Source organism: Gopherus flavomarginatus, chromosome 1, assembly GCF_025201925.1.
Source record: "Gopherus flavomarginatus isolate rGopFla2 chromosome 1, rGopFla2.mat.asm, whole genome shotgun sequence".
In the NCBI taxonomy this organism is placed as follows: Eukaryota; Metazoa; Chordata; order Testudines; family Testudinidae; genus Gopherus; species Gopherus flavomarginatus.
This window is the reverse complement of record NC_066617.1, coordinates 209,604,520-209,629,821: the sequence shown is the minus strand read 5'-3', so window position 1 is coordinate 209,629,821 and position 25,302 is coordinate 209,604,520. Positions and strand designations below refer to the sequence as shown.

The 25,302-nt window shown below is 40.7% G+C and overlaps 1 protein-coding gene across 4 annotated transcripts in view; it reads right to left on the bottom strand.

Moving 5' to 3' along the window:
- Positions 1-22,608: 22,608 nt before the first annotated feature.
- SLC37A1 (solute carrier family 37 member 1) overlaps positions 22,609-25,302 on the bottom strand; it is a 54,190-nt gene continuing 51,496 nt past the window's right edge. For all 4 annotated transcript variants that reach the window (XM_050936592.1, XM_050936594.1, XM_050936593.1 and 1 more), the window contains one exon: positions 22,609-24,403. In XM_050936592.1, the coding sequence (XP_050792549.1) occupies positions 24,388-24,403 (16 nt within the window). In that variant the 3' untranslated portion in view covers positions 22,609-24,387. The remainder of the gene's footprint in view (positions 24,404-25,302) is intronic.

Below are 25,302 nucleotides of genomic sequence, written 5' to 3'. Positions count from 1 at the left end.
GAGAGGTAAATAATGGTGTCCCCCAGAGGTCTGTTCTGGGACCAGTCCTATTCAACATATTCATAAACGATCTGGAAAAGGGGTAAACACTGAGGTGCAAAATTTGCAGATGATACAAAATTACTAAAGATAGTTAAGACTCAAGCAGACTCCAAAGAGCTACAAAAGGATCGTTCAAAACTGGGTGACTGGGCAACAAAATGGCAGATGAAATTTAATGTTGATAAATGCAAAGTAATGCACACTGGAAAACATAATCCTAACTATACATATAAAATGATGGGGTCTAAATTGGCTGTTACCACTCAAGAAAGAGATCTTGGAGTCATTGTGCATAATTCTGTGAAAACATTCACTCAATGTGCAGCAGCAGTCAAAAAAGTGAACAGAATGCTGGGAATAATTAAGAAAGGGATAGATACTAAGACAGAAAATATCATGTTGCCTCTACTTAAATCCATGGTTCTCCCACATCTTGAATACTGCATGCAGATGTGGTCACCCAATCTCAAAAAAAGATATACTGAAATTGGAAAAGGTTCAGAAAAAGGCAACAAAAATGATTAGGAGTATGGAACGGCTTCCGTATGAGGAGAGATTAATAAGACTGGGACTTTTCATCTTGGAAAAGAGACAGCTAAGGAGAAATATGATTGAGGTCTATAAAATCATGACTGGTGTAGAGAAAGTAGATAAGGAAGTGTTGTTTACTACTTCTCATAACACAAGAACTAGGGGTCACCAAATGAAATTAACAGGCAGCAGGTTTAAAACAAACAAAAGGAAGTATTTCTTCACACAACACACAGTCAACCTGTGGAACTCTTTACCAGAGGATGTTGTGAAGGCCAAGACCATAACAGGGTTCAAAAAAGAACTAGGTAAATTCACGGAGGATAGGTTCATCATTGCTATCAGCCAGGATGGGCAGTGATGGTATCCGTATCCTCTGTTTGCCAGAAGCTGGGAATGAGCGACAGGGGATGGATCACTTGATGATTCCCTGTTCTGTTCATTCCCTCTGGGGCACCTGGCATTGGCCACTGTCAGAAGACAGGATACTGGGCTAGATGGACCTTTGGTCTAACCCAGTAGGGCCATTCTTATGTGATAAGTCCCGGCAAAGTCTATGGGCCCAATTTTGCAAATATTTGCTAGAGGGTGTAGTGCTGCAAATAGTATCATCAACTACATTGACTTCAATGGAACTACTTACTGCAGTAAGCACTCTGCTCAGTAATAAGAGTTTGTAGGATTGGGGTCAAAGCTGAGGGTTTCAGCTATGGTGTGTGGGTGGAAGATTTTATTGTAGAGCACATCTGCTCTTGTACTATTTAGCAGAGTTTATCCTATTGCAGTTAGAGCTTATTATTACTAGTATAAATGTATGTATAATATACCATCTCTCAGCCCAAAAGGATCCCAAAGCACTTGATAATTTTAAACTGAAATATATACCAAGACCAGTGAAGTGGAAAACAGCAGCTGTTTCACAGCACACAGAAGCTCTAGAGAACAGTTTAGGACAGGAAATTAATAATACTGTATCCAACTATAAATTAAAGAGGGAATAGTGTAATCAAAGCTGGGTTTGGCCAGGACACTGAGGCTAACTCCCCTACTCTGGTAGTCCAAGCCCCAGTGACATTTTAGCTGAAAACAGACTTTAAAAACATATATAATACATTAGTAATCAAGAAAAAAAATGCAGAGTTTTTGCAGAATGAACACAGTGACGAATTACTAAACAAAGTGTAGGTTTCCGTGAATACGTTTACACGGCAAAACAGGCAGCAAGTCTCACAGCCTGACCCAGACTTGAGGGGCTCACACTACAGGACTAAAAATAGCATCATAGATGTTTCTGAGACCCAGTCCCCTCGCCAGCCCTCAGAGCCGGAGAAGGAATGTCTACACTGGTATTTTTAGCCCAGTAAAAACATGAGCCTGAGTCAGTTGACCCGAGCTATGGAGATTTGCTGCTGTGTCTTTTTTTTTTTTTTGGCAATTTAGATGTAGCCTGAGATACAATATTTTATAAGACAGGCCAGACCAGAATAGGGCTATAGATATGGTGTGATATATTAAGATGCAAATCATGCTTTTTTGAGAGACATTGTCCTTGATGTAAACCCATTTTCCTTCTAAAGAATACACCTAAGCAAGAGAGTCAGACCTCTACAGACCTGGCCTCCAAATGCAGTGGGCAATTTGAAACCCTCCCTCCCCTACATTTCCTTTCACAACATTTTTGCTAAGAAACTTGAAATATTAATTAATATTCAAGTTTTGGAGGCAATGCAGATTTTTCCACAGTTTTAAGTGCCGGTCTTTACAAAATTCATAGTACTTTCATTAATTCAATGAAAGCCATATTGATTTAATGAAATTTCAGTGACTTTCTCAATTTTTTATTTATTGCCCACAAAAATTTTAAAGATTATGCTTTACTTCTATTTTTTTAAAAGCCACATTCACCAGTAAAAGACAACTCTTTGGGCTGGTAATAGCTGAAGTACGCTGTTTGTTAAGCTGAAGGGCAGTTTTCATGGGAAAAAAAAATAGAAAAAAATTTCACACAAAACCCATCACATTTGAAGTGTCAAAAATGTGATTTTAAATTAAAAATTACTCATTTGGGAGACCATTTGCATTCATGGCAGATATCTTTTAGGCATAACTTCAGCCACATATCACATGACACGTAGCTAGAGAACCAGACAGTGCTAAAGTACTTTCCTGAATACGTGCCATTAAAAGGGGATGTGATTTTTCCCTACTTAAATGTAAATTTTATTGCTAGGGCCCTACCAAATTCACAGCCATAAAAAATGTGTCACAGATCGTGAAATCTGGTCTTTTGTGTGTTTTTACTATACAGATTTCACATGAGAGACCAGCATTTCTCAAATTGGGGGTCCTGACCCAAAAGGGAGTTGCAGGAGGGTCACAAGGTTATTTTAGGGGGATTGCAGTATTGCCACCCTTTCTCCTGCACTGCCTTCAGATCTGGGGAGCTGGAGAACAGCAGCTGTTAGCCAGGCGTTCAGCTCTGAAGGCAGCACTCCACCAGCAGCAGCACAGAAATAAGCAATACCATACCATCCTTACTTCTGTGCTGCTGTCTTCAGAGCTGGGTGGCTGGAGATTGACAGCTGCTGACTGAGAGCTCAGCTGTGCAGGCAATAGTGCAGAAGCAAGGGCTGTGAACCTGGTCAACAGCTGCCACTCTCCGGCAGCCCAGCTCTGAAAGAAGTGTCACTGCCAGCAGCAGCACAGAAGTAAGGGTAGCAGTACCGCAACCCGCCCCAACTCCTTTATGGTCAGGACCCCTAGAATTACCACAAGGTGAAATTTCAGATTTAAATAGCTGAAATCATGAAATGTATTATTTTTAAAATCCTACAACCGTGAAATTGACCAAAATGGACCATAAATTTGTTAGGGCCCTAATTATCGCACAGTTATTCTGAACCTCCCTTGCTGAACCTGCATCAATATTGATGTTTGTGACGGCCTCCTCAGGGTGCAGCCTGGGACTGTGAGACTGCTGTGTCCTTTGAACTCTCTCCAGCATGGGCTGTCTATCACAGTGCCTTGCTAGTGATCAGCAGCAAACCCCTGCACGTTATCACTCAGCACAGCCGCATGTGGAGACCCCACACCAAGCTAAATTGCATGAATGGTCCCAGAGCCACTCATGAAGCACACAGAGAAAGGCATCAGAGCCAAATCCTCCCAGCACTATACCTCCGGAATATACTGTCATGCATTGCTCAAGACGAGCAATGCAGATTTATTAATTGGTTCACCACTTCATCAGCGGAAAGTGAATATACACCAGCCTTTGCAAAACCTGAGCAGATTTGCCACACACTTCAAACAAACTCATTGGTAAAGATAAACAATTAAACAAATGTATTGACTACAAAAGATAGATTTTAAGTGATATTAAATGATAGGCAAAAAGTCAGAGTTAGTTACCAAAATAAAATAAAATATAAGCATGCAGTCTAATCTCTCAACCCTATTAGACTGGGCAGTTCTTGTGTCATAAACAGATAGCAAAGGGTTAATGTCTCTTTCACCTGTAAAGGGTTAACAAACAGTGACCTGCAAACACCTGACCAATCAGGAGACAAGATACTTTCAAATCTCGTGGAGGGGAGCCTTTGTTTGTGGGTTTTGGATTTGGCTTTGTTCTCTCTGGGTCCTGGACGGGACTAGACGTGCAACCAGGTTTCTGCCAATCTCCCTGCTACAGTCTCTTATTTATTCAGAACTGTAAGTAAGAAAAGGCGGTCATAGTCTTTTAATTTGTTTTTTTGTCATTTGCATATGTGTACTTGCTGGAAGTAGCTTAAATTGTGTTTCTGCTGGAGAAAGTTTTTTTCCATTGTTTATGAGTTGAAAGACTCTGTAACTGTTTACCATCTAAAGTGCAGAGATAAACCTTTTACTTTTTTCTTTGCTTTTAAGACCTGTTTGATTTTTTTCTCCTAGTTAAGGTTCAAGGGAATTGGTGGGGAGAAGGGAAGGATAAATTTTCTCTTTGTGTTAGATTCACACAGCTTGAATCTGTATGGCCTCTGGGTGAGGAGGAAGGTAACACTCCTCTCGGTGTGGTGATTCAAGAAGTTGAATCAGGCGATCTCCTAGTGTTCCCAGGGCGGGAAGGAGCTGAGAGGAAGAAGGGAGAGGGAAGGGAATGGTTTATTTCCCTTTGTTGTGAGACTCAAGGAATTTGGGTCTTGGGACCCCCAGGGAAGGTTTTTGGGGGAGACCAGAGTCTATCAGGCGCTCTACTCTAAGTCCTGATTGGTGGCAGCCTATTAGGTCTAAGCTGGTAATTAAGCTTAGGGGAATTCATGCTAGTGCCCATATTTTGGACGCTAAGGTCCAGAATTGGGAATTATACTTGACATGCATATGTAAATTAAAAAAACCAAATTAAAAGACTATGACCGCCTTTTCTTACTGTTTGTTAACCCTTTGCAGGTGAAAGAGACATTAACCCTTAGCTATCTTCTTGATAAACAGATTTTACTCTTGAAATCTGGGCCAGTCCCCTCAGTTGTAGTCTTCAGAGTGTCCTTGCTGCTTGCAGCATAGGTGGGTGAAGGAAAGGCCAAGCATAGGCCCCCTGTGTTTGGTTTTATACCCTCAGTCCATGTGCTTGGAAAACACAAGTCCAGGCATGTCTAGGTGGGCATTGCTGAGTCTCCAGGCAATGTTGAGCAATTCCCCTGGTGTGGCCTTGTCATAGTATAATTCCCAGATCTGAAACTTAGCGTCCAAAATATGGGTACTAGCATGAATTTCCCTAAGCTTAATTACCAGCTTAGATCTGATATGCTGCCACCAATCAGGACTTAGGTAGAGCGCCTGATAGACTCTGGTCTCCCCCAAAACCTTCCCTGGGGACCCCAAGACCCAGATTCCCTGAGTCTCACAACAAAGGGGAATAAACCATTTCCCTTCCCCCTCCTTTCTTCTTCCCAGCTCTTCCCACCCTGGGTACACTAGGAGAGATAGACAGATTCAAGCTCCATGAATCAAAACAAAGAGATTCCCCCTTCACCCTTCCTCCTTCCCCTCACCCAGGGGCAATACAGATTCAAGCTCTGTGAATCTAACACAAAGAGGAAATTTATCCTTTCCTTCTCCCCACCAATTCCCTGGTGAGTACAGACTCAATTCCCTTGAGCCTCAACTGGGGAAAAAATCAAACAGGTCTTAAAAAGCAGTACTTTTAATAAAAAGAAGAAAAAAAAGTACAAGTTATCTTTGTAATTTAGATGGTAAATATTACAGGGTCTTTCAGCTTATAGACAATAGAAAGAAAGCTTTCTCCAGCAGAAATACAATTTAAAATACTTTCACTCAAATACACATTAAAACTCTACCAGCCAGATACACAGTTGCAAATACAGAAAAACAATTAAAAAGACTAAACTGTCTTTCTACTTTTGTACTTACAAAATTGGAACAGAAGATTAGAGAGCCTGTAAGTATGTGTGGTCACTCTCAGAGCCTAGAGAGAACAAAGCAAAACCCCAAAAAAACACAAAGGCTTCCCTCCACCAAGATTTGAAAGTATCTCGTCTCCTGATTGGTCCTCTGGTCAGGTGTTGCAGGTCACTGTTTGTTAACCCTTTACAGGTGAAAGAGACATTAACCCTTAGCTATCTGTTTATGACAGGCCTCATGCAGGTGAGTCATTGCATTGTAGGTCCCTTGCTGGACAATGGTTGTTGATGGGTTGATTGACACTCCACCTGGGTGTTGGCTACTTTCCTTGCTGCTGCTTCTGGGAGCTAATATCTGGCTGATTCCCAATTTACAGCATGTTTTAGTGACCACCATACAACACAATTTTCATAACTTCATATGCATTAATAATATACACATATGGATAGAGAAATGACTTTTAGCAGATCATAATCTGTCCCTTGATACCTTACAAACCATGCTTTATATGATTATATAAAAATGAGGCATGTGGGGGTTCCAGGGTGCTCCCCCAAGGTGTAGAATGTCACAACATTATAAGCTAGGTTCTCTGGAGAGCTCTCTATTGCAAACATTTGTTCAAACTTGTTGGCCTGTGCTTGCATCTTTGCTGCATGTCAGTTAAAACTGAGGAAAGAACACAGCAATAAAACCCACATGTGCCCTGTGTGAGGGGAATTTTTCCTGTTTATGAAATCAGATATCTATCAGACTATTTAGCATTTGCTACCTTTTGTGCCTAACTATACTCCAGGCAGACTTTTTTTTTTTTTTTTTTTTTTTTAAATCTTCCAGTTTCTGGTAGCTACTTCAGAATGGCTGACTTTAGGAAAGCTGCTTTGACACTTGCAAAGCCCAACATTTTTGCCATTTTCCATTACAAAAGGAAGTTCAAGTGGACAGGTGTTTATTGAAACTTTATAATCATCTGCTTGTAAGATGATGAGGAGACTTGGTAGAACAAACAAGTGCTGAGATGAAGAGTTGCTTCCTGGTATAATCCTTCTGCCAGTCAGAGTTGGCAGCAACAAGGGCCAGATTCAGTATCTAGGAGTTCCTCTTCAACATTACAACATGAAACCAGCTCGAGCCCCCACCCCAGTGACCTGGGACAATTACACACTACCCTGGGGTGCCTCTAAGAGGCAACACTTCTCCTCTCCCAAGCACAGAGTCTGAGTGTAGCAAAGAAACTTTTAATAAAAAGAGGGAAGTAACCCAGCATTCATTTGGGAAAACATCACAAACAGGGCTCATAAATATAAACCATGAGCAAAAGACCCACCACCCACAAGTAAGTTAGGCAATGTCCTTCTCCCTCAGGTTCTTAGGTCCAGCAACCAAAACTCCCTTAAGCGTGCACGTACCTTCTCTGCACCCCACTTACTATTGTTGTCTTTGGTCAGGACAGACTCAGAGTTGAGAGGCGCATCTGCACAGTTCACCTCCCACCCTGGGTGGAGGTGGGGGGGTGGGTAAGAAGGCACCTTACTTACTCCGCTGCCTGGGCACTCGCTCGCCGTTCCTCATCGCCAGCTTCCCTGCTGGCTGATCGGCACTCTGCTCTTGTTCACTGGCCACCCTGCAACCCAATCATCACGCCTTTCTGCAGGTCTCCACTATGGTCCTCTCCACTGGCCACCCTATCACCAATCCGCTTGGTTGTCTTCAGGTCTCACTGATTAACACAGCTCTTGCTGGTTTCAGCTGGCTGTTAGTGGGAGAGCCTCATTGCTGTTGCACATTGGGCAGCCTCTTGTATCAGAGACCCTGTCCCAAAGCAGGTCTAGTGCTTACACCTAGATATCAGTGATTTCAGCTCTGTGGTGTGTAACAAGACTCTCAATTGAGTCTTAATCAGCTCTGTTATTACACAGTGAAGAGAGGAACGGTCAAACAGTGTCTAGGGCCCACACCGCCAGGTACAAGTACCTGTTCCCACCCTCTCTCCACTCACTAGAAGTTGGAACCCATGTCCCCTGCCTAGTAAGTGTCCTTTTGTTGAGGAGGAGTCCCTCAATCAGGGTATGCTAAGTAAAGTTTTCCTGTCTTTAATTCACACAAGGACAACAACTCTTTATTACTCCTGCCCCAATAACAAGGGGACTAGGAATCCAACACCAGCCAAAAGCCATCATTTGGGCAAGCAATCCCATCATGCTGAGCACCTAGGCCCATGCAAATGACATCAGCCCCTGAAGTCTTCTTCCATAGCTCATCACTACATGTCAGTGGAGAGTTCATTCAGACCCTGCTTACACTGGTTATACTAAGAGAACCCTGCACAAAACTGGCTATAGCTATTTCTCATCTCTAAGCACTTTTCCTTCTGACTCTCTTTTGAGTGTTCCCATAGAAAGTTCTTTCTTAAATTGAATGTGACCAAACCATGGGGCCATCTGCTGGCAGCCTCCAATATTGCAGAATGACAACAAACTTCCCACCCCATTTGTGTGTTACTGTTTTTTTATCCCTCTTCTCTCATCCCACCTCCCCTACCACTATAACCCTTCAACAGCAGTGTCTCACCGTTCCTGCTTATAACACTACTTTCTCCCTCCTTTCCCTTTTCTTCCACTCTCCTTCACTTATCCTGTCCCCCTCTTACTTCAACAATTCATTCCTACTTATGGTAGGTACTTATATTGCCCTCTTTGCCACGGTATCTGAGCACCTCACTATCTTGCACATCAGACATTCTGCACTCTTCTACAATAAGAAGTATAAATCTTCTAACAAATGGCTGGGGCTGTAGTCAGAATACTGGTTCCCACATCCAGAGTTTCTGGGAAAGCCCAACCTTAAAATCTGTCTGGACTTGTTTTCTCAAGTTATGGAAGAATTTACAGAAATAGCTGGAAACTTCAATAACTGATGGGCAAATAATCAAATTAACTGTGTCTAGAGACGTCTGCTGGATCAGTCAAAGAGATGATAGCCAAGAAATGGGAAAGTAAAGTCCCTCCAGTAGCCTAAAACTGGCTGACCCTCTTGGCAAGGAAGCTGAGCTGGAGGCAACAGTATATGCCTCAAAACAGGAGACAGACAAGTATAAGATTCTATTTAGGGACAATCCTCCAGGAAAGTAAGATAATTCAGATACAGGGACCAGAAGGTAACATTTGAACAGGTTTATCCTGCTAAGTGAATCACAGCTTTATCTATAAATAGGTTATGTATTTGTACTTTTCATCTTTCTAAGAAGATCCTGGGTATCACAATAAAAAAAGTCTGCAAAAGTTTTGAAATACTTAGAGTGAAAAGAAGCATTGATATTTTCATAATATCAGCTCTGGAATACTGTGGGCAATGCATTATTTGAACTTGGAATGGAAGATTCAATGGACTTTGATATCAGGATGAAAGGATGCACAGACCTGATAGAGTGTCAAAAAAAATTTTCAGACGCGCTGGATGCATGAAGTCTTAAATGCTTTGGATAATATTGTTTTATTTGGGAATATTGTATCTATTTTTCTCTCTCACATGCTCATTTTGCAGAACAATTATAAGGACAGTAGTTCTATATAATTGCTTCCCTCCCCAAAGGGAATTATGCACAGATCCTTTACCCATCAGGGTTTATATTCATTTCAAAAGGGGACAAGAATTCAAAGGCAAGATTATTGCTGCAGCTATAAGTCACCCTTTTGTGTCTGTAAGATTATCCGCTGCTTACAGATTTTTTTTTTTTGCTATGTCTAGACATATTGGAAAAAATTAAAATGGATGTAATATACAAAACTAAATTCTTTGTTTTACAGCAAGTTATACACGTCCAGGGCCTGCCTTTGATCTCACTTTCAGCTGTCTCGCACCAGTACAACTCAACTAGCAAAGAAGTTAATTCTGATTTACACCCATGTACAATAAGTGAGGTCAGAATCAGCTACCTGAAGTTTGCTACATCAGTACAGGTGAAGTTAGCTTACATAATTCTTCGCATGATACAAAACCAGATTCCTTTATAATACATACCAAATCACATTTTTGTTCTGTGTGCATATGATCCTGCACTGCTTCCACTAACATGCAGAGATATGTATGGTTTTCAGTATAAAGAGTCAGAGAATCCACATATCAGAGTGTATGGGGATATACTCACTGATATGACAGTACAAGGAGGGGGAGAATATTTTAGCAAGTGAAGAAGATAAAATTAGATCCACAATGGGTCGGATCAGCACTGAGGGCTTCTCACTTGCCTCAGTGGAGTGCTGAAAAATGTCTCCAACAGATGAAAATAGTGCGAAGTCAGAGACGGGTGAGCCTCATGGAGTTCATTTTTTTGTAAGGCTCTCAGACTGTCTTTTGGATTCCACAAATTAACCTGAGAGTTCATTAACCATTTTTTCTTGTAATTTACAACAAACACACAAACATACATCCTGACACATGGACCAAAAAAACACGATTGGCTTAAAAAAATCAAGAGAGTTTAAAAAAATAAGTAAATTGGGGCTCTTTTTCTTTGCCTTCTGGTTTCTTAGCCTTTAAGTTGCCATATTATCAAGCATTTATTTGCAAGCATAAAGAATAGATTTTTTATTTTATTTTATAAATGAAAGCAGAGAATCTTATGTAACAACCACAGGATTTCTGTGATCAGGCTATGTCTACACTCTAAGTCAGCCTATGCTACACAACTCCAGGTATGTGAATAATGTAGCTGCAGTTGATATACCTTTGGTCGAGTTACTGTGTGGTCTACACCGCGCGGGGGGTGGGGCACGATGGGAGAAAATCTCCCATTGATTTACCTTACTCTTCTCGTTGGGGGTAGAGTAGAGGTGTCGACAGGAGAGCAATCTGCAATCAATTTGGTTGGTCTTTACTAGACCCACTAAATCGACCAGTGGTGGATCGATCTCAGAGTGTTGATCCCGGCTGTAGTGTAGACCTGCCCTGAGGCTTGAAGTCAAATAGTAACTATTGCAAGACTAGTGATACAATTGTGAGAAATGGTAACACAGCTACATAGCGAAGATAGGTGAACAACATGTGCATGGCCCGTATAAGACTTTCACACTGTTTTCCCCCCTGCCATTATAAATTTCTCTCTGCTCCTTTCCCCCCACTCTAAGCTCCATTTTTCACCTTTGCCCTATTAGTTTTCCCTCTTCCCTCTTTTGTTTTCACAGTCTCTCCTAAGTTAAACAGGAGCCTAATAACATCTGATTTAGAGGTCAGTTTTCAAGCATGTGATATTGCAATAGATAATTAAATTTGGAGAAAAGCAGCTCATCCATTCCTACCTACCTCTTGCAAAGTTTAGACATTTAAATCAAGATATTCCTAATATGCACTGGCTTTCTTAGGTGCAGCCTTAATTTGTCAGTCAGTTCCTGGGACTCCCACACCCCCTCGTGTCAAGCCCCAATGAGACCAAGTCCGGCTTTCTTTGATGTCAATGACAGCTGAGCTTTGTCTTTGCTGGAAGGATAGGACCAAGTACAATATATCAGTTTGTTTTCATTAATCAAACCTGTGATCTTGATCTAAATTCTTCTTGCTTTCTGCACACTTCCCAGTCCAATGGAATTATGCACATGAGGAAAGTGAACAAAATTGGCCTTTTTATAAGTATTCTTCACATAGAAGCCTCTTGTTGATGATCTGCATCTCAGAATTGGTCCTGGTGTTTTTATTTATTTGTGTGTTTTACAAATTCCTGAAAATGTACGATCCATTATAAAAACTCTCACACGTTTAAATCAGCTACTCACTACTAATTGGAGACATGGAGTAGAATCATACAATATCAGGGTGGAAGGGACCTCAGGAGGTCATCCAGTCCAACCCCCTGCTCAAAGCAGGGCCAGTCCCCAACTAAATCATCCCAGCCAGGACTTTGTCAAGCCTGACCTTAAAAACCTCTAAGGAAGGAGATTCCACCACCTCTGTAGGTAACCCATTGCAGTGCTTCACCACCCTCCACGTGAAAAAGTTTTTCCTAATATCCAACCTAAACCTCCCCCACTGCAACTTGAGACCATTACTCCTTGTTCTGTCATCTGGTCCAGGGCAAAAGAAGGTGATGGCTTTATAAAAACACATTCTTAATATGCTGTGTTACATCAGCTCATAAATACTAAATCATTGGGTCTACATTTACAAACATTTTCCTGGCCAAGTATTATTTGTAGCCATGTCTATAGCACACTCACTGTGTTATCAGACCATCTGGTAAGATTAAAGATACATTTTGGTACCTCTAAAATGTAGTATTCTTTTCATTCCATTGAAGTCAATTTCCTTCCTAGCTTGGGTGCTGCTAATTGATTCCATCTGTGCTGAGTTTCTCACTTTATGAGATTGCTTGAGGGGCTGCCAGCATAATCAAGTGGGTCTGCAATGGGCATCATAGTTGAAAGGTGATGAAATCTGGCCTCAACCCAATCCCCTGCAGCAGCCAAATCCATCATCATGGGTCTTCCCATGAGAACATCTTGACCTTGACCACCACAAGTTCAAACCAGGACTCTGTCAGCCAGAGCACTGCCATTGAGAATAGAAGATCTGGTGGGGAGCTAAGATACCTGAATGGGTAAGGCCCAGCTGTTTTGAAACAGACCCAGAATTTGATGCTGGATGACATGTGACTGAAATCCATGACAATCATTTGAACAGCCTTGCTTGACATTAGGTTCATATGTCATAGAATATTAAAAGTTGCTTGTAAACCATGCAGTTCCTGACTGCTCATTTGATCCTGACTTTTTTTTGCCTCATACAAAAAATGCGTAACACTATGATAAATTACAGGCAGTCATTCTTCTGAAAGACAAGGTAGGTGAGGCAATATCTTTTACAGAGCCAATTTCTACTCGAGACAGAGATAAGCTTTCGAGCCACACAGAGCTCTTCTTCAGGTCCAGTAGAAGATATTACTTCACTCACCTTCGCTCCAATATCCTGGGACTGACAGCTGCATACAGTAGTTCTTCTTCACTTTCAATGCAAAAAATTGGCTGGGCAGTTTCAGTTGTGCCCAGGAAAATTTTAGCTAACCATAAGAATCAACTTAGTTATTGATATTTACACGTGTATAGATGAAAGGATAAAATGAATGCATGGCAGTTTTTAAATTCAGGAATGCTTTTAAGGGTTTGGATTAGAAGACACTTAAAAAACAATATTCCCTGGGAGCAAATAGGTACTTAAAAATAATTTCTTTATGATGTTATACAGGCACAACATTTTGGTGTTGCTCTAAGAAGTGGATTATTTTGGTGTTCTGCAAGAGGATTTTGATTAGTCAAACACAGAAGCTTTGCTTTTAGTGATAACAATTACATCATTCATAATCTTCCTATCCACAGGCTTATTTCAAACACTAATGTGCAGATGGTGTTCTGAGGAGAGCTAGCCAGCGTATTCAATTTCCTTATCTCTGCAAAAAGTTAATTCCACTTTCAGAATTAACCATCATTTAGGATTTTAGATTCAGAGATCTTTTTCCCCCTGAAAACTATGAGTTCTTTAAATCTGAAGTCACTACCCACTTCAAAGTGCCTTGACTTGGATAACAGCAACATTTAAAAAAAAAAAGTCAGCCAGCCATAAAGGGGTGGGGTGAGGGTAGGGAAAGGAAAATAAAATGATCATTCTATGTTAATCATCCAAATTGCTTTGCACTCATACCTAGAGGCCAGTACAAAGAAAATCAATGGTATTTCAATATAGCTAGAAGAACTAAGGAAAATGTAAAAAACTGTTCAGCATTGAACCAAAACCAAAAACCTAAGTAGGATAGTCCATCCCAGTGCGCAGGACCCTCATAGATCCCTCTACATCATTTGAGTTCTTTATTCTGTTCAAGATAAAAGGATGTGACTCTTAATAAAAATTTTCTGTGGTCTCTGTTGAGATGGACTTTAAAATTGTTATTCCATCATTATGCATAACCTTGTGGAGCTGAGGGCAAAGGAAAGCAAGGCATGTAAGAAGTTATAAAGAACTTCCAATTGTGATCTGCTAACTGGAATCCCAGCTATAGTAATACATAAAACTAAGTAATCACATAAGACCTAAATACACATATTCTGTTACGGGATAACTTGCAAAGTTCAGTTCTTACCCGTCATATAATTGAGAGAGAGATTTAATAACAGATTCAGAATCAGCCTTATTTATTAAATTAAAACCTCACATACCATGCAATGAAATGATGACTGTCAGACCAAAAATATTTTTTCATGTTCTACAGCAGAATTAATATCAATGTTGTGGCTGGTCATTCAGAAAAAACCAAAACCTTCTGAAAGAAGTTGATTGTACTTTAAATTGGCTATTTGTTCCATTTAAGGAATTGACTCTTTGTATTATAACACTGAAAATAGGAACATTCATAGACCAGTTTGTTATTTTGCTACATCTGTTCTTTTCCTTATTTTGAAACAGATTCACTGACTCTATCAGACTGCAGTTTTAATTCTGTTTTCCCAGTGAAGATTTTGAGTCTCTACCCAAGGTTCTAGCACAATGCCCTGTCCCACCCATGCGCGTGCACACACACACACACACACACACACACACACACACACACACACACACTCTCTCTTCCCCCCACCCTCGGGTTAGCCAATAAATTCACCTTTTAATGAGAGCTGCTAGGTGCTCTGCACTTTTGAAAACAGGCCACAATTTTGAAATCTACATAATGATTTATCAGCTTAAATATAGACACACATTCAAAACAAAATCTTGGCCAAGTGTTCTTCAAATAGCATATGCATATGTTTTCTATTGCTAAATAGTGCTATAGTCCTGACATTTCCTGTCTTGGTTCACTTGCTATCTTCTTTTTGTACATGTGGAACTTAAACTAGTTAAAATAATATAATTAAAATGTCATTTAAAAAATAAAATAAAACAATCAAGTCATAATCAAATCAATCTCTAAAACCTTGGATATAGCCCAGGCTCTAGCTTTTGAAGCATCTACTTCACATCGTCAAATTCATTCATTTGTATGCAGCAAGAGGCCTGTCTTATCGTGTATCCAAAACCGTAATCATCACTTAATGTTGGGAAATCATCATCAACATTGCCAGAATTGGAAAAGAATGTTCCCTCTGATAGCAGAAAATGACACAAAATGATTTTCACTTTCAATTTTTTCTTTTTGGTTTCTTTTCGCGGGAAAATAATATAAGCATGAAAAGAAAACAGGAAATAAAACATCACAATGGCCCTGTTTAAATGCTACATTTTCCCCATGGATTTGATAACCAAAATATTTCTTAACTAGTGATTAAGGACAGGTGAACACAAAGTCATTCACGGTTTCAAAAGTCATTCAGGAATTTAAAATAAAAGTCTGCCGGACTTGCAAGATGCATCTGAGTTGTGTCATTTACAGCAATGATGTAGTTAGACTGTACACTCATGTGGCAGGGAAACTGTTTCCATTTTGTACGCATACCTATGCATACGGTGCCTATCTTAATGGAACCCTGGCCTCTAGGCAGTACTGCGATGTAAGGAAACTAAAAATAAACAACAGTTATTCAATTACAATATGTTTTTCTATGAAGGGAAGCCTGTGCTCTATGTAAACAGAGAAGAAAGCTGTGAAATACAGCACTGTGTGCTGCTGTTCTTCCACAGGAACATATACAAGCCCATTGTAGTGCAGAGTTGCCTTAAAGATGGAGTCAACTTCTGGATCACTCATAGAAATGAAGGAAACGTGGCTAAGCCCTTCTGTAAAAGCGAGGGTGGAGGGTGTGTGGAATCCTACCCTACCCTGTATATACCTAAAAAGTGGAACAGGCAGATGAAGAAAGCAAATAAAAACACAGCAAAGGAATATATAGCCCTCTACAGCTTCAGGAACAGCTTGTGACAGATTCTCAAAGCACAGTGTTCAAAGCAAGTGACAGACAGTTCAGCTGCAACATGTCTGAGAAAAGTTGGGCTGTGGAGTTCATAGTCTTTGAATGCACAAAAAGTTCATGGCAGTCGAAAGAGGCATGTGCAGTAGAATATTCACCTAATGGCAAGTAATTCTCTGCTTGTAGGGAGATATATTTCCAGCATTGCTCCACACTGAAAATTAGCTGTAACAAGGGAAATGAACAGAGGAAATGCTAAATTCTTTACATCGATATAGACAATTACATTCTGAAGAGAAATTTGTATTATAATACAGCTACAGCACTTGAGAGTAAAGCATAAAAACATTTGAATCAACCCTCAATCAAGAGGATACACAAAATTTTAACTCAGCGTTGTAGGAAATATGAGGCGAAATTTTCAAAGCCATTTAGGGGGGTTAGATGCACAATTCCCCTTGAAATTAAGGAGCGATGTGTTTCTACATTCATATAGTAGCTTTAACAGTCTCATCTGTAATTACAAGAGAAGACAGACAATGCAAGTGATTTCCGCTCCAAAAGTTTTAAATCACTCTCCCAAAAACCAGACCCCTTCCCCCAAATCTTAAACAGTCATAGTTCAGAGGTAAGGAGATCATACTTCTTGGATTGTAAGGACAGAAGAGACCATTAGATCATCTGCTCTGATATTCTGTATATCACAGGCCAAATAATTTCACCCAGATCTCTTTTTATTGAGCCCAGTAACTTGTATTTGACTAAAACTGATCTTACTAAAATCAGACCCAGGTTTGAAAACATCCAACAACTCTGAACATCACTGACTTCTGTAATATATTAGGTCAGTCTTACTTTGAACAACATTTATAACTGATGTTTGCAGAATCATCATAGCCATGTTGGTCCCAGGATATTAGAGACAAGGTGGGTGAGAGAATATCTTATACTGGACCAACTTCTGTTTGTGAGAGAGACAAGCTTTTGAGCTCTTTCACCAACACAAGCTGGTCCAATAAAAGATATTACCTCGCTCTCCTTGTCACTTTTAACATTATCAACCCTGTCTATTGACCACTGCAGGAATCTATGAGTGGTGGTGACTAAATGGAATCGTAAGTCTGAATCTATTAAGAGGTCACTGAGAAAGTCTGAATTAATAGGGCAGCAGCATAAATATAACTTAGACATCCCCGATATTGTTCTAAAGTCTTTGTACCTGAGACATATACACTCAGCATATGGAATAACTTTTACAAATGTAAGGAGGAATCCTATCCGAAATTCCTTTATTGAGATGCAAGAACCACCACAATGGGAGTTTTTTTGTTTTGTTCTTTAAAATGACACATGTACCCCCCTTGCAGGAGGCTGAAGACAAAAAAATCTTCAGTGTGGTCTCTTTAGTATTTGAAGGTGAAATGCCATTACAAACAAAACTCCACTTTTTCAGGCACAGAGATGGGCATTTCCAGGGAATTTACAGCAGCATCTGCCAGAGTTAAAAAGACTTACATCCCAAAAGGTATACACAAACAATGGATGGTTAATGCTATTATGGCTTCCATTCAGGCTCTCATGATTTGATAAGCAAAGTTCCAGAGTTGTTATTCTTTTTAATTTTAATTTTATTTCAATTAGATGAAAAAGGAAAGACTGACACTGGAATGTATATACAGTAATTTGGCTATCTAGAAAATGGACTGTAATGAGGTACAGAAGTTTACATTTCTGCTATGTTTCTTTCATCTTTGTATTCTGTCACCAAACTCAAAGCACTGAAGCCCCTCCATAAGCCTGTATGAACATCACATTTGCCATTTGTATTATATAGGAATATAAGCACTAGGATGAGAAAAGAAATCCTAGGAGCCAAAGGTCCCGTCTGTTTTAATACAGCACTTCTCCCAGGGCACTTTCAGTAGATTTAAGTTACTTCCTTTACCTTTGTCCTCACTAGAAGTTTGAACCATGGTTTTGTAAACTACTAGACCCTTATTTGATTGGCTAAATGGGTATGTTTTTTCCAATAGGGTTAGCTCAATTGAGTTTGCTTAGCCTAACCAAAAAGCCCTGACAACATGCAGGCTAAAATGTCTGAAGTCATGTTATCAAGTCACGTTTTAGTATGGTGGGAGAGGGACGTAGTCACCTTCACTGGTTAAGGCAACATGGTTCAGTTTGTGTCCATGCAGCAGCTTTACTGCCATCACAACCATGTTTGTACATCTGCACCTACCTTGTTTGTATTAATCCATTCTGGGAAAATGTAGGTGGCTATCCCACAGTGCTCCAGAGAGGACAGAATTTCTGCAGGGCCTGGGCACGGAGCAGCAAAAGCAGGATGTGAGGCAATGCATTCTCGGATGGCCTAATGCAAAGAAAGCTAGAAGGAAGAAGGACCAGCCAAACCAGTTACAAAGCATGGCTAGATATTCTTTATTATTTTCATTTGGGTTGTGTCTAAAGGTTCCAATTAGGATCAGGGCCTCATTGTGCTAGGCACTGTACAAACACATAGTAAAAGAATGTAAACAGTCAGTTTAGGGACTATCTAAGTAAGGAATCAGCTTTCACTTTCAAGGCCTCTGAGACCAGGTTACTATATGGATCAATTACCACCCTAGAACTAGACGTTCTCGGAGAACAATTTAATCTAGTGGCAGAGCGGGACTGAGAAGAACCTCAGGGAGGCACACCACCAGTGGACAGATGGTAAATAGGGTGGTAACTTGTGAAAGATTGGCCACCTAGCTTCGTCATTTTGAGTTGAGAAATGAGTTGTTTTATTGAGTGGACCAATTTATCCAAAAACCGAAAGAATTCTGATATCTGACATCATTCTCGAAGCTAGTTCAAAGGGAAGTTCTGTGGCTTTTCCGTATCACACCCTCTGCTGGCCACATGGGAAGGGGGAAGACTCTACAGAGACTGGTTGCAATCTTGATGGCCCATCATGAGATGACTAGTTTTTGTGCCTCCCGTCCAGAGTGCCAGAAAGTGGCTCAGACAGTTACCAGGCTCTTCTAGTTCCCTTGGTTCTAGTGAGAAGTGGCCTTTTGGGAAGATTAGGATGAGTCTTTTGATTTGATAAAGGAAGACATACATGCATTCTAATAATAGTGGACTACGCCACGTGGTTTTTGGAAGCTGTCCCACTTGGAATCTCACTAGAGAAGGAAGTGGTTCAGGAATTCTCAAAGGTAGGATTACTCCCAATACGTTTTGCATTCCAGGACACCAGCTTCATGTCTGCACTGCAGTGACAAGTATGCGACCTGCTGGAGGTCAAACTTGTGTGTGTGTGTGTGTGTGTGTGTGTGTGTGTGTGTGTGTGTGTCTACAAACACCCAGCCAGATGGACTGAACATTTATCTCAATTTATTTTGCTATGGCTCTATATCTATGTGATGTTGCAGTAGCTCTCTATCTCGGTAAGGCTGAGTGCCACAGCTATAGACTGCACCTACCAAAACCATTTGAAATTGCTCTGTACTATATGGGCCTTTATATTTTTCTAACGCACCTCAGGGCTTCCATTTTTTTTTAAATACTAGTTCATTTCTTCATATCTTGCTCCTCCCTTCCCCATAAAAAAGTACTAGACTCCAGGGTCACTCCCTGCCCCCTGATATTTTCTCTAGAAGTATTTTAGACACATGGAAATCTTTCTTCTGATGTAATTCTGCAAAGCTTCCTTAACTGGAAACTTGCTTTCACCTCCTAGCATTTTCCCCCCAGGCCGAAGTGCTTTAAATCCCATTATATCTCTAGGAGAGTCACACAACATTAAACACTGTAAGTTGATCAAGACCATGAAATTCTTGAGAGGGCTGGGAACAGAGAGGAGGGAAAAGGAGAAGAGATGGGGCAGAGTAAAGACACAGGAATATTCATTGTTTGCACATATGGACTATATATATCCAAGAACAGATGGAACATAATAGACATGGAGTTTAAATGGCACTCTAAGGTAACTAGTATAAGAAGTGCTGGGCCCCGTCTCCTTTCCTGAGTGCCTGCTTTCACACAGGACAGAGAGGAAGGCTTTATGTCTCTCACTGATAGAAATGGATCTAATAAAAGCTATTACCTCACCCATATTGTCTCTCTAATGGTCACATTGGTCATTACATCCTGCTCCAAGGAGTCTAATTCTACTTTCAGGTAGGAAAGCCACTGTGTCTGAAAGAAAGATTCTAGTTTGTTTTCCTTAATAAATTATCTCCACTACTCCCGCAAGAAAGGGGTTACTCTCTACTCTTTCTTGGACAAATTCCTTATTAAGATATAAAAGAGGCAAAAAGTGATCCACATTTTAAATTTATATACAGAATCTATCTTTATTCAATATATGCTAAGAAAAAATATTTTACTCTGCAAATAATCAGTATTTAAAATTGAAGCACTTCACATTCAGATATTAACCCTACTTTGACTACTGCACTTCTGCATTCCGCTACACATTTGTCACCAGATTTGTTCACCCCCCAGGCAGTGATGAGCTGCCAAAATATTAACAACCGGTTCCCTCCTCCTCACCCCATGAGGGGGTCATACCCCCCCCAGGACTCCTGCCCCATCCAACCCCCCACATTCCTTGACAGCCCCCACCCAGACCCCTGCCCCATCCACCTCCCTTCCTTGTCCCCTGACTGCTCCCTGCCACCCCATCCAACCCCTGCTCCTTCCTGACTGCCCCTCCAGGACTCTTGCCCCCATTCAATCCCCCTGTTCCCTGCCCTCTGACCGCCCCAACACTAATCCACCCCCCCAACTCCCCTGCCCTCTATCCAACACCCCCTCCATGCTCCCTGCCCCCTTACTGCGCTGCCTGGAGATGGGGGCCAGGCTGGGCCAGCACTGGAATGGGTCACTCAGCCAGGATTGGGACCGGAGCCGTACCGCCAGGCCGGCCGTGGTCAGGGCCAGGCCAGAGCCGTGCCGCCCAGGGATGGGGTCAAGAGCCAGGCCAGAGCAGTGCGGCGCCTGGAGCCCTCCTCGCACCCCTGCCCCAGCTCACCTGCGGGAAGCCGCTGCTTCCTTCTCAGCTCTCCGAGGCTTCCCGCATGAACAGCTGATTCGCGGGAAGACGGGGTCGGGGACGGGGAGGAGAAGCCTCGGGAGCATTCAGGGGAGGAGGCAGAGACGGAGTGAGGTGAGCTGGGGCTGGGGGGGAAGGGCAGGGAGCTGCTGGGGCTTTTGTTAAATTTAAAAGCCCTTTTAGAACCGGTTGTCCCATGAGGGACAACCGGTTCTAAAAGGGCTTCTAAATTTAACAACCGGTCCCCGCAAACCGGTGGGAACTGGCTCCAGCTCACCACTGCCCCCAGGTGAATGAATATCTATACCAGAAGCTAAAAAAATGCACTGTTTGTTCAGAATGCAAGGAATTTTAGGGATGATTCCTTGCCCATGGGCAAATTAGGTATGGGAGTTAGGCCTTCAAATTTAATTATCTGCACCAGAAAATGATTACACATGCAAACTGTGAACACATTTAGTGGTTAGGCTGAGGTTCCTTTGGAAATTTTAAGTCTGATCCTGCTGTTCTTAGTCAGAATTCTTGTTACAGACAAAACCCTTTGGCCTTAATGACCAGGGAATTCCATATGACAATTTTTTTCCTGGCACAGAAATTAATCAATTTCCTAGCACCTTAGAAAACATCATTAATGCTTCACCAGGTTTATTATTCCTCAACATATCTTGACATTTAATTTGCTAGCTAACATTTTAGTGGGTTTTTTTTTTGATTTACAGATGTGGATTCTCCCATTCAACCCCAAATAACATGGTAAAAAGTCCCTTCAAGAGAATATCACAACACTGAAGAAAATCCCACATCAGTCAAGTGAACTGCAAGGATTGTGTAAATTCAAAAGAATCTAAATTTCCGAACCATAAAGGACACAATGTGAGTAGCTGAGAGCTCTAATTCACCACTGCAGTCAGTGGGAGGGAGGGCTCTTAGTCCTGCCTGGTACATGTTCACTGCCTCACATGTGGGCTCTTATCTTGCAAAAAAATAAAAAATGAAATGAATGTCAGCTCCTGAGAAGGAAACACTTAAAATTGGAAAACATTAAACAGAATTATACTGTTAAGATGTTATCAACTAATACAGTTAGAAGCACTTTAACATAAGACTTTAGCTGGAGTGACAAAGCTTTAAAAAACAATACTTGCAAATGGTGGAGTTGAAGAATAAAATGGTTTTGACAACTGTGGCCTGAATCCTGCAAAGACTTAGGCATGTGCTTATCTTTATGCAATGTGTGTCGTCCCATTGACTTTAATGAATCTGTTCACAATGTGTGAAGTTAAGCATTTATGTAAATCTTTGCAGGACAGAGACCGTTGTCTGGCATGGATCATACACGGACTTTGGCACATGCATAAATCTACTGGATTGAGGCTGATTCTTTGCTGAGTAGGGACCTTTATTTGCCACAAAGTGCATAGGCAAGTGCTTAGCTTTAAGCATTTGTGAAGCCTTGTTCAAGTCAATGGCATTTAAGCACATGCCTCAGCGCTTTGGTGAATCAGGGCCTAAAATGCACAAAAAAACAAAAAACAAACTAAACCAAAACCAAAAAAAACCCCACACACCCAGGAGAAAGGCATGAGTTCAAGAATAATTGCTCAAAGGTTAAAGGGTTTAAAAAAAAAACACACAAACAAAAAACCCAGCCACCACCCAAATCAACCCAAAAAGATTAAGCATTGTGCCAGAAACAAAAATGCAAACAAGAAGTTGATGAGAAAGAAGAAATTTCTTTTTTCTGAAGAGTTATTTTAAAAAAGGTTATTTTGTTAAGCAAGTGAGGTATGTACAGTACCACAGTGTTTTGTAAACAAGTTAAAAAAGCAAAATTCAGAACAGTTATGCAGAGGTTTAATAAATAAACTGTATATTGTTATGTGTAAGTCTATTTAACCTTTATAGTCAACAAACATCTCTTTTATAGATATTCCCTTTAATACTATTGTACATCTTACAAATATTCACCAGAAGCTTGTCTTCTATTGGAAGGAGATTAAAAACTGTCAGATCAAGAAGAAACAGTGTATTATGAAAACACTAACACTTGCACTTACAGGATAATATAAACCTCTGAATTTCCTCTCGAGACTTTATGTCCAGTATGTACGCCAGGTTATTTATTTTTTTGAAACCATGTACTGTGGCTCTAAACTTGGACTGCAATATTAGTCTTTTTGACAGATTTTTGGTGCTATGATTAAGATCTTGATCCTGCAATGAGCTCTGAGTGGACAGACTCCCTGCAGCTGCATCCAGCCCCACTGAAGTCAATTGGGTGCCTGAACTCAACACCATTTCAGGATCAGGGTTTAAACCAGCCAATTTTTTGTTTACCCAATAACAACAAAAAAGAAAGCAGCTAGTGCTAAAGCTTCAGTCACAGATGAGACAATGCCTTTGCCCTCCAAATTAAAAATAACCTGCAGCTCCAAAGGAACCTATAGCATTAACAATAAAACAATTCTATGAAGTTTGTACAACCAGTGTATAGTGCCCTAAAAATCATTAGAACTCCTTAGAGGAAATGCGACACCATAAGAAGCCTGTTTGTTGTTTGAGTCTCCTTTTCTGACAACCTCAAATGAGCAAAAATCCCCATCCAGGGGGCTAGTGGAGGCTACTTACTTTTTTTTTTTTTTTTACAGCAAATTGTAACTACTTATGTACAAGTTCCAATATATTATACATAAAAGAGCAGAATGCTGGTCTTGGGATTTTACAGTGTAGGATAAGTTAGTGCTGTAGTTAAAGTCTGATAATATGGTCGGACTATTTTCTTACTGTTTAAACTGTTTCAAGATATTGAATAGCAGTGAATCTGAGACAGCTGGTACTTTCACATAGAGTGTGATGACCTTATCTTTTAAGAGGTGGCATAAATGGGAGACAAGGGATGGATCATTTGACGATTACCTGTTCTATTCATTCTCTCTGGGAACCCTGGAATCAGCCACTGTCGGCAGACAGGATACTGGGCTAGACCGACCTTTGGTCTGACCCAGTATGGCCATTCTTTTGTTCTTAAAAGGAAACTTGGCTCACAAATGCTTTGCTAATACCACTGGCACATTCCACTGCTGAAGCATCTGAAGAGAGTTCATTTTCTTCTTTGTGCTCTACTCTCAAATCTCCTTGCATTTTGTTAAAAATAAGCAGTTTAAGGTTTACTTAAAATATCCTATCAAAATGAATCAAAAGGCACTTGGTATTTCTTTTTTGGCTCAGTTAAGGCATACAGCTAGCAGCTTCCCAAAGCTTCTGTCTCTTCATGTGATAAACAGTCACCATCCTGAAAGATGGATGTATGTGCAAACAGGAAACAAAACAAAAACAAAAAAACTTCATCAGGATTTCACCAGCTGAATTTCTCAATTCTCTCCTGGTAAATGTGCAAAATGCTACACAAAACAAATCACAAAATACGGAATAATTTATTCCACAGTCTTTTGAGGGCGTAGTTTTGATCACACATGTCTGAGATATCATAGTTCAGTGTTCTTTAAACCTGTGAAGAAATAGTTAATATGAGAAGTTTGGAAGCAGTGCATAACAAAAAATCAATACATTCAAAATGCTTTACACATTCTTTGTTATACACTTTCCTATTCTATGCTATATTTATAGATGAGGGACCTGATTTTGATTTCACTTACAGTCGTTTTACTTTTGTATAAAACTCCATTGATTTAGTGGAACTTCTCTGGGCTTACACTGGTTTGAAATCATAGACTTATAGAATATCAGGGTTGGAAGGGACCTCAGGAGATCATCTAGTCCAACCCCCTGCCCAAAGCAGGACCAATCCCCAACTAAATCATCCCAGCCAGGGCTTTGTCAAGCCTGATCTTAAAAACCTCTAAGGAAGGAGATTCCACCACCTAAATGTTGTTAGCCTTCTTGGCAACAAGGGCACACTGTCAACTCATATCCAGCTTCTCTTCCACTGTAATCCCTAGGTCCTTTTCTGCAGAACTGCTGCCTAGTCACTTGGTCCCTAGTCTGTAGCAGTGCATGGGATTCTTTTGTCCTAAGTGCAAGACTCTGCACTTGTCCTTGTTGGACCTCATCAGATTTCTTTTGGCTCAATCCTCTAATTTGTCTAAGTCCCTCTGTATCCTATCCCTACCCTCCAGCATATCTACCACTCCTCCCAGTTTAGTGTCATCTGCTAACTTGCTGAGAGTGCAGTCCACACCATCCTCCAGATCATTAATGAAGATATTAAACCACCCTTTCTCTCCTGTCAACTTCTGAAAAAAGTACAAATTGAGTTATTAAAATGATTCCACCCTCCAACCAACCAAAAACCTCACATTGCCAAGTTTCACACTAAAAAGAGTGAAAAATTATGAGGGCCCCAACTTTTGGAGAAAATGTACAGAGAATGTGAGAGAACTCAATTTT